General features: G+C 36.0%; 2 protein-coding genes and 1 non-coding gene across 5 annotated transcripts; 2 read left to right on the forward strand and 1 right to left on the reverse strand.

Annotated features, from left to right (window-relative positions):
• Positions 1-3,608: 3,608 nt before the first annotated feature.
• On the forward strand, positions 3,609-5,697 carry LOC112769374 (uncharacterized). Its single transcript, XM_025813883.3, has one exon. The coding sequence runs from the start codon at positions 3,821-3,823 to the stop codon at positions 5,264-5,266; it is 1,446 nt and encodes a 481-aa protein (XP_025669668.1). The 5' UTR covers positions 3,609-3,820; the 3' UTR covers positions 5,267-5,697.
• A 212-nt stretch (positions 5,698-5,909) lies between these two features.
• Positions 5,910-5,988, forward strand: LOC112774555 (small nucleolar RNA Z122). Its single transcript, XR_003189038.1, has one exon. It is a non-coding gene; the product is annotated as a small nucleolar RNA Z122 (small nucleolar RNA).
• Positions 5,989-9,954: 3,966 nt separating this feature from the next.
• Positions 9,955-15,136, reverse strand: LOC112772637 (uncharacterized). 3 transcript variants are annotated; one of them, XR_011875934.1, is made up of 5 exons: positions 14,681-15,136; positions 12,529-12,693; positions 10,605-10,688; positions 10,314-10,418; positions 9,955-10,188 (listed from the first exon to the last, which is right to left on the reverse strand). XR_011875934.1 is itself a non-coding variant. In XM_025817604.3 (3 exons), exons 1-3 carry the CDS (start codon positions 14,937-14,939, stop codon positions 10,660-10,662), a joined length of 453 nt encoding a protein of 150 aa, XP_025673389.1. In that variant the 5' UTR covers positions 14,940-15,136; the 3' UTR covers positions 10,461-10,659. The 3 variants fall into 3 exon arrangements, 1 of the variants encoding a protein (XP_025673389.1); XR_011875933.1 differs by having other exon boundaries at positions 9,955-10,418; XM_025817604.3 differs by lacking the exons at positions 9,955-10,188; positions 10,314-10,418 and having other exon boundaries at positions 10,461-10,688.
• Positions 15,137-16,896: the final 1,760 nt, after the last annotated feature.

Consider the following 16,896-nt stretch of genomic DNA (forward strand, 5'->3'; position numbering starts at 1 on the left):
ATTACCTACATTAGCCATAAAATCTCTAATTTCCACTTTTTTCCCAAAATTAAACCTAACCCTAATTTTTCCCACTCACACTCTTCCTCACTCAACACCCACAACACAATAAGCAGCTGCTGCCCCCTACCCTAGACACACACACGCAGAAAAAAAGGGAAAAGAAGGAAACAAAGAAACAAAGAAAGAAGAGGGAGACTGAGCTGGAAGAAGAGAATGAGAGGGAGAAGGGCTTGGTGCCGCCGGCAGGGTACCGCCGTCGTCCAGCTCAACGCCGCCGTTGCATCTTGCTTGCGCTGTCATTCAGGCCCATCGCCATCCAGCCGTCGCACCACCACGTCACCGTCATCGCCGAGTTGGAAGAGAGTAAGTGTTGCAGCCGCTGAGTCCCGAGAGGGAAAAGTTCACGCGAAGAGAGAAAGAGCCCGCGGGGAGAGGGAGGCCGTTTGCCTCCTGTCGCTTGCGACATCGTCCAAGGAGAGCCGCTGACTCGTCGCTGCTGCCAGGGCTCGTCGCCATCACCGTTGCAGGCTTGAGAGGGGGAAAATGAGCAGAACGCAAGGAAGAGGAAGAGTTTTCGTCACTGTTGTGTGCCCAGTCATCACTGCTGCTTCCAATCCCACTGTTGATGCTGCTGCCACTATCACCATTGAAGCTCGCCAAATATGCTCCTACTTCTGGTTTCTGGAATCTGACTAGAATACCACTGCCGCTGTTGGGGTTGCAGGGAAGAAGAGCACGAGCGAGAGAGAGAAAACAAGGAGGTTGTCGCTGCGAGTGTGGCTGTCGAAGGAGGAGGGAACTGCGTCGCAGTGCCTGGCCACCAGAAAACCTCGCTCCCATTGCCGGGAAACTCTGTCGGTAAGGGTTTTAAAGTTTTAGTTTCTGTTCTTTTGGATTACGGGAAGGTTTTTAATGTCGTGTGGTTGTTATAGTCGCCATCACCGAGGTTTTGCTCGCGAATGTCCCTTGGGGTTATTGTAGGAGCTATTGCCGGGTTGATTCGGAATCACAGCTGCTTTATTTTGTTATTTCAGTAAGTAATTATGTTTTGAAAAGCCTCGCGTTAGTATTCTGTTGTGTTTGGTTAAAGAATCTGAGTTTTGGCAACGTGGGATCGAGTCCTGATTTTTATATGTTGCGATTAGAGTTGTTGTGGTTGCTGAGAAAGTGGTTTGGAGCGGATGTTACGGCTGGCGCAATTGCGGGCCAAGAGAAAATGAGTTGTGATGAGCTTGAGTTTTCGAGTTTCGACAATCGAGGTAGGGGTTTTTCTAAAAAGCTATTTTATATCTGGAATTGTTATAAATTGATACGGATGTGAGGATTATATACTTTTTAGTGATTGTATAAGTCTTAAGTATTGTTTGGCTATTCTGGATGAATATGATTATATGTTTGATTGGATTATTGTTTGGTTTTGATAAATAAATTGTTGCTGAACTATTTCTTTAAAGTTTTAGAAATGAGTTTAATCAGTTGATAATGATTCAATCTTGAGACGGTTTCCTTTAGATATGAAAATGAGGTGAATGTTGATGCGTAAGAGAAGAAATAGAAAAATCTCCCATCTAAACTAACAATTGTAATATTTTTGCATAAAAGCAGTATTAGCATGCATACCAATTTGATATAGTAATCCATTCAAGTAGAACAAGCAGTGTTAAGCAGAAAAGAACAAGCGCATTCAAAGCAGAAATAGCAGAACAATATTATATAGTGTTGGATCTTTAAGACCCAAAACTTTTGAATAGTCTTATTATGAATTAATTTCAAATCATATATTTATTTACAGTTGAATTTCATAAATCATGTTATTAAAGATTATTAAAGTAAATTTTTAAATAATTGAATTTGAAATAAATTAAAAATCTTATTCAATTTTATAATTATTGAGTTATTTCCTATATTTAAATTATAATATTAGTAGTTATGAAATAATGAGAATTTTATATGATTTAATTCAAATAGTTAATATTTTTATAATTCGATACTTTAAGTTTTAAAAATAAAGGAAATTAATCTTAATATCTTATAATTTTGTTTAAGGTATTTGATTTTAAATTAAATAGTATTTTAGTATAACAAATGATATTTTAAAGTAATTTTTAAGGATTTTAATTAGAGTTCAAATTAATATTTTATGTCCCAATTTTTTAATTTACTACTTGATAAATTCCAATTTTGTGGTTTATCTTGTGCTTAATTTGGGGGATTTTATCACCTTTTCTCACATTTATTCAATGAAATAGCATGGTTTTGCAATTCTCCCTTATTTTTGCTTAAATGTGAAAACATGCTTTTTAGGCCTTTAAATTGGTGATTTTAATTCACTTTAATTCCATTCGATGCCTTGATGTGTTTGTTGAGTGATTTCAGCTCATAAGGCAAGTGTTGGATGGAAGAAGTGAGGAGAAAAGCATGCAAAGTGGGAGAACTCATGAAGAAATAAAGGAACCGCAAAGCTGTCAAGCCTGACCTCTTTGCACTCAATCAACCATAACTTGAGCTACAAAGGTCCAAATGAGGCGGTTCCAGTTGCGTTGGAAAGCTAACATCCGGGGCTTCGAAATGATATAAAATTTGCCATATGTTACTTCGCGTTCAGGGGAGCGCACGCGCCATGTACGCATGCGCGCCGATGCTGCTCGTGGCCCACTAAAGATGAAATCGCTTGGGGCGATTTCTGAAACACTTTGGGCCCAACCCAACTCATTTCTGATGCTATTTCATGCAGAATTCAAGCTTGGGCAAGAGGGGAGCAATTGTTTGAAGTGTTAGTATCATGTAAAGTAGTTTCTAGAGAGAGAAGCAAACAACGTCGTTTCACCAGTATTCAGCGTTGAATGTCAATTCATCACTCCGTTTGTCGAGTCACTATTGAAAAGCGTTTGAGGGACCATTATAGTACATAGAGATCAATCTTGGAAACAATAATAGCGCAATTGAAATTTCAAAAACTAAATCCATACATGACATAAATACTCTAATTGATGGAAATAAGAAGGTTAAATGTTGTTTGGATTTGTAATTTAAAATCGGACAATGTGTGATTTCTTTTTAGTAAGTTTGGCATTTCGTATAAGTTTAGCAATTCTAAGAAAATATAGTTATAATTCATTCTAATTCTATTTTTTTTATTATTGTTCACGGTATTCTCTAATTTGACTAGTAAAGGATTAATTTACTGCGAATTTGAGTTCTATTTAAAAGATTGTCATTAATTAATAAATTACTACATATATAAAACGAGATTAAATAATATTTCAATATTATTTTTAATTATTACTATATTTTTCTTGATATACCTTTTATATATATTTTAATAGTTATTATATGTGTTGTTTGTAATTATTTTAAGACTTATAAATTTGCAAGTTAAAATTTGCATAAAAATAATTATACAATAGTTAAGGATAAGAAGAGAATTAAAATAGTATTTATTTTGATGGATAAATTATTTACATAATTGTTCAATTACGTATTTTTTTTGAATAACTATTTTTATAATGGTTTTAACAAATAATTATGTTTTTAAATATAACAATACATAATAAGATACATGTATACATTTTTTGTATCAGTAATATATTAAGATCAAATTTATAAAGTAATATTATTAAAATAAGCGCAATATTTTAGTTAATTTAGGACATTTTAATACGTGTAGGTGCATCTTATGTCCTTATTCGCACATTACTCTCTTCAGGACAAAATTCTCACATTTTTTTTTTTCGTTTTTGAATATTTCAAATAGAAAGAGAAGAAAGCGACACGTGGCCCTAGTTTCCCTGTAGGTGGAAAGAAAAAACTGTTATATATGGTGTGCCTCCTTGACTCAGCCACCAACCATGGCACCCTAACCATTCAATCCTCTCACCAACAACTTCATCATTCTCCACCCATTTCCATTTTCTCTCACTCTCTAACATACACCACTGCAAACACAGTATTACACTTCACTCACAGTCACTGTGCGTGTACCGCTACTCCCACTTGCATAAATCACACAGTAGCAACCCCAACAGTACATGATCCACGCCACACCATGGCTTCCGCCTGCGTCAACAACATGGGACTCGTCCCGCCGCCCGAGAACTTCTCCTACGGCAGCTGGCTCAGTCCCCGTCTCTCATTCAGCAAAGAGGAACCTTCTGGATCCAAGTCATCAGACCCGATCCACGACCCGGATCCAGAACCCGACTTCGAGTTCCGCGGTCTCGACGGACCCCCCGCTGCGATGCTCTCCGCCGACCAGCTCTTCTCCGACGGGAAGCTCGTACCCCTCAACCTACCATCCCTAAACAGCACCACCACTACCAACCACAAAAACAACCCCTCCTCATCGCCGGAAACAACCAACATTCGCCGGAGACTCGATTCCTCCTCCTACTCCGCGGCCGGCGACTCACTCACCGGCGCGGATCCTTACCTCTTCTCTCCTAAAGCCCCGAGATGCTCTAGCCGCTGGAGGGAGCTCCTCGGCCTCAAGAAGCTCTACCAAAGCACAACCGTTTCATCTAAAGCGACGACGTCGTCGTCTTCGTCATCTAAATCATTGAAACTCTTCCTCCACCGTGGCGCCGCCTCGAAAACGACGTCGTTTTCCTCCGAAAACGCGCCGTTGCTGACGAAGGACCATTCAGATTGTGAATCCCTCTCAATCTCTTCCTCACGCCTCTCTCTATCATCCTCTTCCTCGGGCCACGAGCACGAAGAGCTTCCACGACTCTCATTAGACTCCGAAAAACCAAACCCTAACACAAACCCGAACCCGATCTCGCTCCATCGGAACCCGAACCACCCACGGATCCGGCTCGTAAAGCCCCGGGCGAACTCATTCGACGCGAAACCGGGATCTTCGGACCCGCACACGACGAACCGGGTTGGCCGGAGCCCGATCCGAAGATCAGAATCGGGTCCCGGAGCTTGCAGTAGGGGCGTGTCGGTGGACAGCCCGCGGATGAACTCTTCTGGCAAGATCGTGTTCCAGAGCTTGGAACGGAGCTCAAGCAGCCCAAGCAGCTTCAACAATGGCGGCCCAAGGTTCAAGCAGAGGGGAATGGAGCGGTCCTACTCCTCCAACGTTAGGGTCACTCCAGTTCTCAACGTTCCGGTCTGTTCTCTCCGTGGCAGTTCGAAATCCGGTTCGGTTTTCGGGTTCGGGCAGCTTTTCGGTTCACCACAGAAGAAAGAAGGTGGTTCAGTTGGCAATAATAATGTTGGAGGAGGGAGTAAGGGTAGGAACCGTTGCGATCGAAATTGAGTCAAATGACACAAAACAAAGAAAAGTAAATGAAAAGAAAAGGCGAAAAGAGAGGGTAACAGTTGCTTAGGGTTTAATTTTTATTTTGATCCTTTTTTCTGGTCCTTTTTTTTGTTACTTCTACTAATTAATCTGTGTTGTTTTTTTGGTTCTTCTAATGTTTGGAATGGAGATATTGCAGGGTATTGGTGATTGATTCGGAGAGGGGGAAGGGACTAGTTGCTTTTTTTTTGGTTGTTTTTAATTAACAGGAGCCTTAGATTCATGTAAATAATGGTCAATTTTAGATGATGCTGATAATTATGATGATGTTTTTCCTGTTTTTGTTTCTAACTTTGTTGAGATTTTTCCAGTGCAATTCTATGGCTGCTGCTTGTAATTTTTTCTGACCAGGAACACATGGAATGGAATCTACAAATTCTCTTTTGCTCTTTCTTTTTGCTAATTTATTTACTAAATGTGAATTTTTATTTTGTATTTTCTTTTTAAAATATTCAAGATCTGTAGACTGTAGTAGTATACAGTAGTAGCATCATGTTGTGCTTATCTAGTCTGTCCGCATCTAAGTTTTTTTTTACAGTTTTTAATTGATCTTTTCCTTTTAAACATATTTTTTCCTTTAGTTGTTTTTAGTGTGTGAAGTTTTGGGAAATGATGCTAAGATTCAAACAAAGGCGCCAGCTCTGCTGAATTATTTTATTGCACGTCAGTCTGATCCCAAACCTTCATGTCTACTACTATTTTATTTTTTTTACAGTGTTTGCATTCAAACTCGATTATTTACGTATGCTAAATGACAAATATTATATATATATATTGGGATTTTATTTTAGTGGTAGAATTTACTCACTGGGCTGAGTGGTCGGTGGTCCACACATGAGCTGAGTGTGTGACCTTGATGGAAGATTCAATTGAGGTGGGTCAAGTTTCTTTACTTTTAATCAAAATGTGTACTTTGATTGGGGACATGGTATAAGTTCCCAGAAGGGATTACCATCCTTCAATGAATAATTTAACATGATCTCACCATTAAGTTTACTTTTTGTGTGTGTCCCAAGATCTTGGTGGATGGATGGGAGAACATCCACAAATTTGGTCATCTTTGTTCTCACATGTTTGTTTTTCATTTTTATCTTTTTGATAAAATTGTTTCACTTCAATCTCCCATTGAAGTGAAAAGATCTAACACCCAAGAGACATGATTATCCTGGTATGGGTCCATCTCTAATTAGATATGGTAGGTCCACTTGCTGTGTGCTGCAAAGCAATATATATGCTATCCAAGTGCATTATTGAAGGATATAATGTTCAAAAGTTCATTGCCTTTGGACCCCTTCTCTTCTTTATCTTATTCTCCCCTTTGTGATGGAAATGGTTTCTTGTTCCGTGGTACTATGGGGCTAGACATGGTATCACTTGATTAACATTGAATTAGACCTTATCTAGTTAGTTGCCTTTATTGATTCACCATTCATGAATAAGCTTCCACATATCAATTCCTACCCGTTTGGAAGATTTTGAACGCTTCCTTTCCCTCTCCTACAGGACTTGGACAATAGACATCAACCTAACAATTCTCAACAAAAGAAGCCATATAAAAGAAAACAAAAATACAAGGAAAGGAAAATCGTAATCACTCTTCAATGTTTCTCAATGGCATTTTTGAACAGAAATATGCTAAAAGCCTAAAACCACGTGGCTAACATGTTGCCACACTTTTGAGCCTACCCACCGTAAGCCAGATCACATGTGGATGGTTCTGCGGGGTTTAATTATTTAATTGAGTAATTTCATATTCGGCTCTATGTATAATGAATGATAATGAATGATGACAGTATTGGTAATAAATTTTAATCAGTACTCTTCTTTTAAATCTACACAATGCAATCTATACAAATCGGATTATAAAATGAATCTTGGCTCGTTAATGACACCCTTATAAGAATGTTTTCGAGTAACTTGTTAATATAATAGATAATTCTTTAGTTATAAATGAATTCTTAACTCTTTTTTTCACACTTAATTTCTTAGCATGTTATAACTTATACGTATTATTGTTCTTCCACTAGTTATGCCTTTACTCATCGAAATAAAAAGCAAAATGTGAATTATCAATTATGTGCATACTAATATCGTTTGTAAAAGGTCTTTTCGTTTTTATTTTATTTTATTAAAACACTAACGTGGATGGGATCATAGCTTATCATCGCGAATATTAATTTTTTAATTGTGTAAAAATATTTATATGGTCCAAACACGAGTTCGTTTTGCACAAAAATCTCATTTGTCATTGTCCAGCAGAGGGTGCCGTGGTATTTGTCTAGCGGAGTCCCGTCCCATCTTTCACTTGCGCATGCTTTGGGGTTTGGGCTTAGGGTTGGCGCTATGCGGTGGCTATGGAAACTAATCCCCACTATTGATTTGACATCTTTGCATCCATGGCATAGGTACATAGCATTAGAACCTATGAATCATTTTGTTGGGTTGTATAGCTTTGCAAACTAGTAGCATTGTAGCATAGCTAGTAGATTTGCAACTTTCAAGCCTATAATTGTAGCTCATCGACACCAAAGTAAGCCGTAAGATACCCAACCTACCTTTGGCTGCTCATAGATAGCATATGCAGTGCTAATGCCACATTGCATTGCAGTAATGGATTTGTTAACTTATAGTTCCCTACTCAAATTTTTTTCTGGGTTTTAATCAAGCTCAGATTTTGATGCACTATATGATATGATACGGGTGTGGTGTTTGACCAGTCATAAGTGGTGGTACTCCTATTATACCACCCATCACATTTGTTCCCATTCGAGTTTGGGCTTTGTGACAACGTGAAAATGGATGCACCTGCCGTCACATCTTTTGATAATATATAGTTATTTTGCTTCGGGGTATATTGGTGTGTCTCAATACGGCAGCATCACAAGGGGGGCAGTTGTGTCCTTTCACCATTGGAGGAAAATGCTGTGGCCTTTGTAATGTGGCCTGTGGGGTCACTTCACTACCCTAAATGAAACCCGGTATCCAAAATAAACCCTGGATTCTTGCCAAGTTTGCTCATTAAATCCCCGTTCTTAATTGCCCCATGGAAGCCCTGGTCAGGATGGTGTGATGTGACTTATAATAGTTTGGTTCTTTTGGTTAGTGAGCTCAACTTTGTCATTACTTTCTCTTCACTTTATATAGGATTGAGGATACGTGCAATCATGTCCATCTTGCGAGGTAAATCAGCTGAAAAGCAGCCCCAGGGGAAATTAATGGAAGAGAACAACAATGTCTAACCCAGTAACAGAGGCCCCCCCCACAACTGATTAAATATTCAATAAGGGAGCGTATAGTTTCTTTGTTACGTAACGGGGGCGCGTATTTAAAGCGTGATCTTGGTGATCCGATTCTGTGTCACATAGCATATATAATACAACTTGGGTTTTGTTTGCAATTAAATAATTAAAGAGCCTGCCTGCAAAAGGCTGAAGAGAGTTTTGGGGCATCAAAGAAAGAACGTGCTAATGCACAGTCCGGGGCCTCTACATAGATTCCCCTTCCTCCAATACCTTCGACCCTATCATATGCATCACTGCCCCCCTAAACCTTTCTCTCTCTTGTATACGGAGAGTGTGGGTCATTTTACAAAAAAAGGCATGAGAAAGCGTGGGTGGCTGGGTGCTCTTGCTAAAATGCCAACGGCTAAGAAAAACGGGTGGGGTTGGTTGGTATCTAAGATGAGGAAGACAGACAAATAATTAATAATATCTTCATGGTAAAGCTATATATTAGTTAACATGCAAGTGATTAAATTAATCAAATTAGTACTATTATTAATTAGTCCTTTTCACTTTCCACAAACTTTTCTTTTTGACATAGAATTTGGGAAAAGATATGGCTTGACTTGGGAATATATCCCTATCCTTCATTTTGATCTGCATTCCAGTGTCTTTCTTTACCAGATTCAAGACCAAGTGCATGGATGATGTTTTATTAATAGAATAATGCTTATTTCCTATATGAAGTACGTACTACAGTGTGGGGGCATGTGAACTACAGAGGTCACATCACAGTATCTATATGAGCTGGACTGTGAAGTATAATTTGTTGTTGTTATGTATGCTAGAGTATGCAATAAACAGTGATGGGTTTGGGTCCCTTTGGAATTTTGTACACCATGGACAACTTTTTACGGTTTTACCGCAGATGAATCAGAAGGGTTATTTTTATTTCAGTTTATGCAACAAAGCGACAATAGTAAACCAAGCATAACTGAGGCCAATTGTTCCAAGTAATAAAGATTTGGTAATGCATCCGAAAATTTGCATGCCTCATCAAAATTGTTCGAATCTCCTGCTCCTATATATATGGCTATATGCATTGCACTTTTTTTTATCTTTTTGGTTTTTTTGGGGGGGGGGGGGGGGTGGTGATAGGGGTTCGGATATATGCATTGCTTATGAGCCTATATATCCCCATCTATGGTGGACCCTAGAGTTTAATGGAACTGGGTTGAACATTGTTTCAGTAGTTCAGGAAAATTAAATGGGCCAATTTGTTACCAACCAACAGGGCATGCTACTTTAGATGGGGCACCTGCAAATAAGCCCCACCGTGTTATGGTTTCCTGTTTTCTTCATTTTATTTCGTTTTGTAGCTGTAGGGAATGAGATGACTGCTTCATGTATTAAAAGGGATACATATGAAAATACAATGACTTGGATTATAAATACCATAAAAGGTGATTAAATTTACAGATCCTTAAATGCAACAAAACTATCTGCAAGCAAATTGAATTGAGTGCAATTACTATACATTTGCAGTATAAAAAATTTTATATGGTCATCCAATTATATACTTGAGTTTGAGATTTTTAAGTAAGAGTGACTGAATCAAAGATTATCCTTCCAGCAAAGAGAGCTAGATCCCAAGGAAGCCTAGTTTAAAGTTATCGCAATTCAATTTAACACAGATTTCATTAGTAAATGAATTATAACTCTTTTTTCTTTATTTTAGAATTTAGATTGTACCAGATTTAACTAACAGGGAGTTAGGGTCATACCGTGTTGCTCTAGGCATGAAGGGAGTTACGATCACGAAACAAGCCATCCTCATCCATATAATGGATCAATGACCGCTTCAACTCCCTTTAGAAGTCTTGATCATACTAAAAAATTAAATATGAAAATCAAAAGTAACTCCTTGATCGTACTGGAAATTAAGCAATAACACTGATGATCAAAAGCAACCTGAATACACACTTGTAATGAATGCCAATTAGGAATCTTTAACTGACACCCATGCAAATACATGCCTAAGAATAATACAACTCAAGGGGTTAAGGGTGCATTACAAAAGTACACGTATGGAGATTGGAGACAATTGAAGTTGATCCAGATGTTGACGTTTCACTCAGAACCTTCAGGGGTTGTCTTCTCTGCAAAATCACAAATGAAACATCTTGGTAAACTACTAAGAATACCGGTCAAAAAAGGGATGAAGGTATACAAATTATTGTAATCAATGCATATTAGGAATCCAATGCTAGTCTATTGTTTGAAGGAGCAAAATGTGGCACAAGCCACCCATAACTGCAAAAATTAGTCTTATAACAAGTACTTAGACAATACTATCCAACTCTACATGTTTCAAAATATCTTATGAAATGTTTGCTTTCCTAGCACCTACAAAGGCATAATCTACACTTTGGTGAATTATCAGTGATCTGAATCAGATAGCCATATGCCTGGCTTTTCTGGTCAGTTTGTCTAGTAGCCTACCCACACCAGTTCAAGGTACCTTTCCTTTTACAGAGACAGTACCTCAAGTCCTTTGGTCCTCGTTAGCATGACATTGTAGACACTAACTAATAGGGATGTCAAATCTTTGGAGGATCTAGCAGGTAATTTAAGCATACAATGCAATCTGACTACTTTCCATATCAAGCCAGAGCAGCCACGAGGCTTCTGGGCTATCTGATATGATTACTATTATCATGGTGAGCTGATTGATCTGTGCTATGTCAGCTATACTGATTGATGACAGTGTTTTTACTCATGGCAAGTACATGTGGGGTTCAAGAGTTTTCTTTCAATAATAAAGCTCAATGATAGAGTAATGGGAAAAAGTTGTCAAGGAACTTTCTCAGTTTCTCTTACCAAAAGGAAGAAGGAAGCAAAGGTAATCCTGAAGTCGTACATGGTAATGCACTTCAGCTAATTTACATGACGCGACAGAAGCATTATTAATCCCGAATATATACAGGCTTTCTATACGTACTTATGTGAAGGGAGTCTTTAGTATTTCATTTATAGAGGGAAAATACATAGTCTTGGGTTCTAATTATCTTTGATGGCTACCAAGCTAGTAAGCATAGACAATCTATTCTCAGAAAACTTGCTTTCTATAGAGAAATCCAGTCAAGATGATATATGTGAATAATAATCAGATTCAAACTAAGAACAATGATAATGCAATGCACAAGAAATAGATGAAAAGATGATATAATATTAGCACTCAGAACAATGATAATGCAATGCAGAAGAAAGAGATGAAAAGCTGATATATTATTAGCACAAATTCTGAATCATTTGAGTAGAGCTACCATGCCCGCAGTTTAAAAGGAGGACAAAATTATAATAGGTCATCTCAGAGTCATCTCATTTTCCATTTTCCATGTTTTTAGCTTTCTAACTACTACAAGTATGTAATACAATGACTTGTAATATAATGTGGAAACTTCTCAAAATAAAAACTGGTTAGGAACAATAAAACTGCATATGATGAAAGGGGATGAATAATTATATATATGAAGGAAAAAAAAAAAAAACGAGGATATATGTTTTTTGTACCTAATCTTTTCGATAAGTTTCAAAATTGCCCATAACGTTTAACTTATTTCAATTTTGTCTCTAGCATTTCTAATATGTTTCAGTTATCCCATTGGGGGTTAGCGCAACGCTATATTGACGTGTTAGTGACACATCAACTTATGATTGTCACGTCATATGATGTGAATGTCCAAGGATAGAATTGAAATATATTTGAAATATTAGAGATAAAATTCAAATAAGCACGTCAATTTATGATTGTCACGTCATATGATGTCAATGTCGAAGGATAAAATTGAAATAAATTAAATGTTACCAATTTGAAACTTTTTGAAAATGTTAAGAGACAAAAATTATACTTTTATCCAAAAAATAAAAAACCAAAACTAGCACTAGTTAATATTAAGAAATGACTATAGAATTGGGCCTCTGGAGACAAGTATATACCATGAGTGGTGCCAATTGACATTATGCGGTCTATGTTATCAATCCGCCCTTGTATGGATTTTAGAAGTAAATTCAGTGATGAAACTCTCTTCCTAATACTAGAAATCTTAGCAGCATGTTGCATTATGAACGGTAAAGGTGCATCTTCAAGTAATTGATCAAGTTCTGCCAAAAGAAAGATGGATTTCGAGTCAGCAAATTGTAGACAGAGATTTAAGAAATGACATTATGGCATGACAGCAAATGGAACCAAAACAGGTATAATACAGAAGCTAGTTTAGCATGCCAACCAAGTGCATATTGCCAAGGAACAAGTTTTTATCATCATGCAGACAAGGTATATGTAAATCTTACTAGAAAATTGAAGTAATATATTATTTTCTTATGCTGTGGAAATATCTAAATCTGATTTCTGGTGCCCTAATCTTCTGGCTTAGTTAATTTTAGTACTGTAGTAGTCCTGCAGAGGATTGACGCTTCATGGTAAAGCATTCACTTAGATCAAATGAAATGTATTCTGGTGTTAGCAATGATAAGGTTAGCAAAGCTATATAAAGCCAGGACTAAAACTAACTTAAACTATCTTCTATTTGCTAAGAGACTTAATTTAACCGATACAAAAATCCATCTTCTGATACTTGTCAGAAGAACAAAAGTATAAAGTACATTAGTACTATAATAACAAGGAAAGATCTAACCATATAAATTAAAACCTTGATAGGCGCTCCATGCCTAGTATAAATTCAGAAAAGGAATAATTTAAAAGTTAAGTTAAAGGAAAACTGCGTAAAGGTAGTTATTCTATTCAAAAGCTTTATATAACCGCAATTGCGTTATTTTTTTGCTTGAAATTTAAAAGACCAAATTATAACAAAAGGGTAATTTTGAGAATATATATTATGACCAAGTGGCATTTTTTTTCCCTGGTAGGAATATATATTGTGTTCAAGTGGCAGTTCTTTTGCCCCAGCCACTTTGTTAGTGATAAATATAAAGATAAAAAAGATTAATACTATGATAACAAGGACAGATCCAACCATAGAAATCATACTTTTGTTGACCCTTGGGAATCTGAATATACTACTGACTTGTTTGGTTTACATTCCTGCAAATGGACAAAGGGGAAAATTACCTTCCTGAGGCAGGCAACTTTGCATGAATATTTGTTTTACTTTCATAAGAAGGCCTTTGGTAAGGTGCAGACCGAAAAACCAGACAGGGGCAAAAGATGATTCATCTTCATATGTTACACACAATATTCTTTATTCCCAGTGTGTATGTAAGATAACAATCATGTCCTAATCTCTCATGCCATTTCTGAGTTTCTAAAATAAAGATTAAAAGAAAATACTGCAACACAAAAAGCCCTCCCCAAGCAGTGAAAGTGCCTAGTTGCCTCACTGTTGTCTTAGGTTTGAGTGATTCCGAGGCAGTCAACATGGCTGAGACATGCACAGTAGTAGTGGACTGACTGTTTCTCTTACAAGTTACAACCTCATAACTAAACCTCAGAACTGCTTCTATAACTAGAGAAGTGGATATTCCTTTATTATGTCCCAGAATCATGCTACTTTTGGTTCAATAGTAGCTTGAAAGAAGAACACTGTTTAGACAGTTAAGAGACAATGTTACTACTTCATTGACCAATTCAGATTTTCACCCATGACAACTCCTTACTGTAACAAAGAAAACAAATGACAATACTTTTGAACTCAACAACCTGTCAATGTACATACACAAAATTGCATCTGAGACACAGGTCACAGAAAACACATTATTTGATTTATCGTTTAAGGCCACACTTGATATTTCTCCCAGATTTACCAAAATCAAATTTGCAATTACACTAATTATCCAAGTGACTGCAAAGTGCAAACTACCAACAGAAGATTAGTATTGATTTTGCATAATTGATAATTTATTATAAAATTTAAACACTAATTACACGACCGTATCAAAATTTAAGTAAGAAAAATATAATTATAACCAAAGCAATATAAATTATAAACGGATTCAATTTCTTAATTCTTATGTCAGGTCGCTAATAATTTTCAATCAATGACTAACACTTGCTATTCTTCAAAATTCGAATCACACGAAGCTTAAAAGATAACGTAACAAACTAAATTAACCAGTTGTAAATTGTAACAACCTCGAGTGAGACGATCGATGGCGGAGGAGAGCTGGTCCTGGCTGCCAAGAGTTTCTCGTGCTCTGAAATCGAAGTCCTTGATGACGGACGAGAGCATCGATGACAATCCCTTCGCCAAAACCTCGGAGCTTCTCTCGAGTGGATCGTCGTCGTCACCGCCGCCGGTGGTGCAGGGCTCTGGTTGATCATGAACCGCGGCCATGCTTCTCTCGCTTTCCTCAGCCAAATCGCGGTGATTGCTGCCGGAGCTAGATTCCATTTCTTGTTCGATGGAGTGATTTGGCGTTCACAACAGAAGATTCATCGGAGTCGCCGGAGCTTCAAGAGTTTCGGCGACGGTGGATTATATCGGAATGTGCAATGGCGGCAGAAGTGGCCGAAGTGGTGGTTTCGCGACGAAAGTATCAGTGGTAAAATGGTCTGTATTGAGTAGTCGTCAATAGTGTTAATATTTTTAGGTAAAAAGACAAGTCGGTTTGGGAAATACCAAAAAGTTACTTTTTTTTTTCAATTTTTGACTTATAGAAAATTACATTAATATATTTGGTACAATATTTTAGATAAATTTTTAACTTTTTAAAAAGTTATTTAAGAATTTTTTTGAAGAAATTAAAAAATGTGACTTCTCCTATTTTCAAAAGTTATTTTATCATTTTTATTTAATATACAACTTTAAAACAATGACTTTCATAATAACTATCCAAACTCAAAATAATTTATTTAAAAATTAATATTAATAAAAGTCCTTAAATTTTAAACTCCTTTTTCAAAAGAACTTATTTAAGAAGTTTAGCCAAACAGATCCTTTAAGTCTATGACATTTTGTGCGGCACATATTGTCATTTTCGAAGATTAGAAAATATATTTAGTACGGGTGGGCAAAAAAATCTACCTTTTTAAATTTTAAACCACATTCAAATCAAACTATTTAAGTCACCAAAAAAAAAAAACTAAATTATTTAAAAAAATCAGTTTTAAATAAAAAAATCTAAACCCAATTGAATCTTTTTTATAATTTGATTTTCAAATCCAAACCATTTAAACAATTTTAAATCCAATCCAAATCTATATCTAAATTAAAATTCAAAATAAAAAAAAGTCCTAATCTAAGTAAATTAAAAACTACGGACAAGTACATAAGCAAACCAATAAATTATAGCATATGCTGCATGTAGTAAATAATTGATGCACCAATTAAGCAAAATATCTTAGTTTAAGTGCCTGTTTTTTACTAATTATGAAAGAAGATAATTATCCGAAATCATATCCAGCCATAAACTCTCTGTAAGTAAAAAAAAATGCAATAATTTTTTTTGAGATTCTTGCCATGGAAAAAAACCATCGTACTAATAATATGTGCCGAAAACAAATGAAATCTTGAAGAAAAGTAACATGCAATATATATAATAATTTCAAATATTGTTTGTAGCTCCTATTATGATAATTAGGTATATTTGGTATGTGCCCCTCCCTGTATTAGGCTTTGTACAGAAGTTTTGTTTTTTTATATTTGTAATTCCACTTCATTTCTGCAGAGTTTTGGAAATAAGAAAATGCATATAGATGTGAAATAATAGCTGTGAATATGTAAGTGATTAACTATTGTCATCAGATTTATAAAAAATCAAATTCTAGCTGTAATGAATCTATATATTTTAAATGATTTTAGTATTAGTTTTATTTTTAAAAATATTATGATTTAAAAATTGAATTTTTAAAAATTAGTTTTAAAAGTGGATTTTTTGTTAAAAAATCTGATTTAAAAATTAAATTTTTGAAAACTAATTTTAAAATTGGATTTTTGGTTGAAAAAACTGGTTTTAAAACTAGATTTTCAAAAGTCACCAAAAAAAAAAACTAGATTTTCAAAAACTGGTTTTAAAATTGGATTTTTGTTTAAAAAATATGGTTTTAAAACTGGATTTTCAAAAAAAAAAAATGAATTTTAGATTTGGATATTAAAAAACCGGATTTAAAACCGGTTTGTAGATAAAATTGGATTTAAATTCTAAAATCAGTTTAAAATCGGTTTTTGTTTTTTCAAATTTGTTTAGAATCGGTTTCTCTCTTCAATCCAGTTCCAGTTTGGTTTCATGAACCACAAAACTGGTTCTGAAGTGGATCCAGTTTGGATTTTGAAAAATCCAAACCATGTCCACCCCTAATATTTAGGTAATTGACCTTTTGAAAAATTGGACATCTAGTTCCCTCTATTG

Source organism: Arachis hypogaea, chromosome 18 (genome assembly GCF_003086295.3).
Source record: "Arachis hypogaea cultivar Tifrunner chromosome 18, arahy.Tifrunner.gnm2.J5K5, whole genome shotgun sequence".
In the NCBI taxonomy this organism is placed as follows: domain Eukaryota; kingdom Viridiplantae; phylum Streptophyta; class Magnoliopsida; order Fabales; family Fabaceae; genus Arachis; species Arachis hypogaea.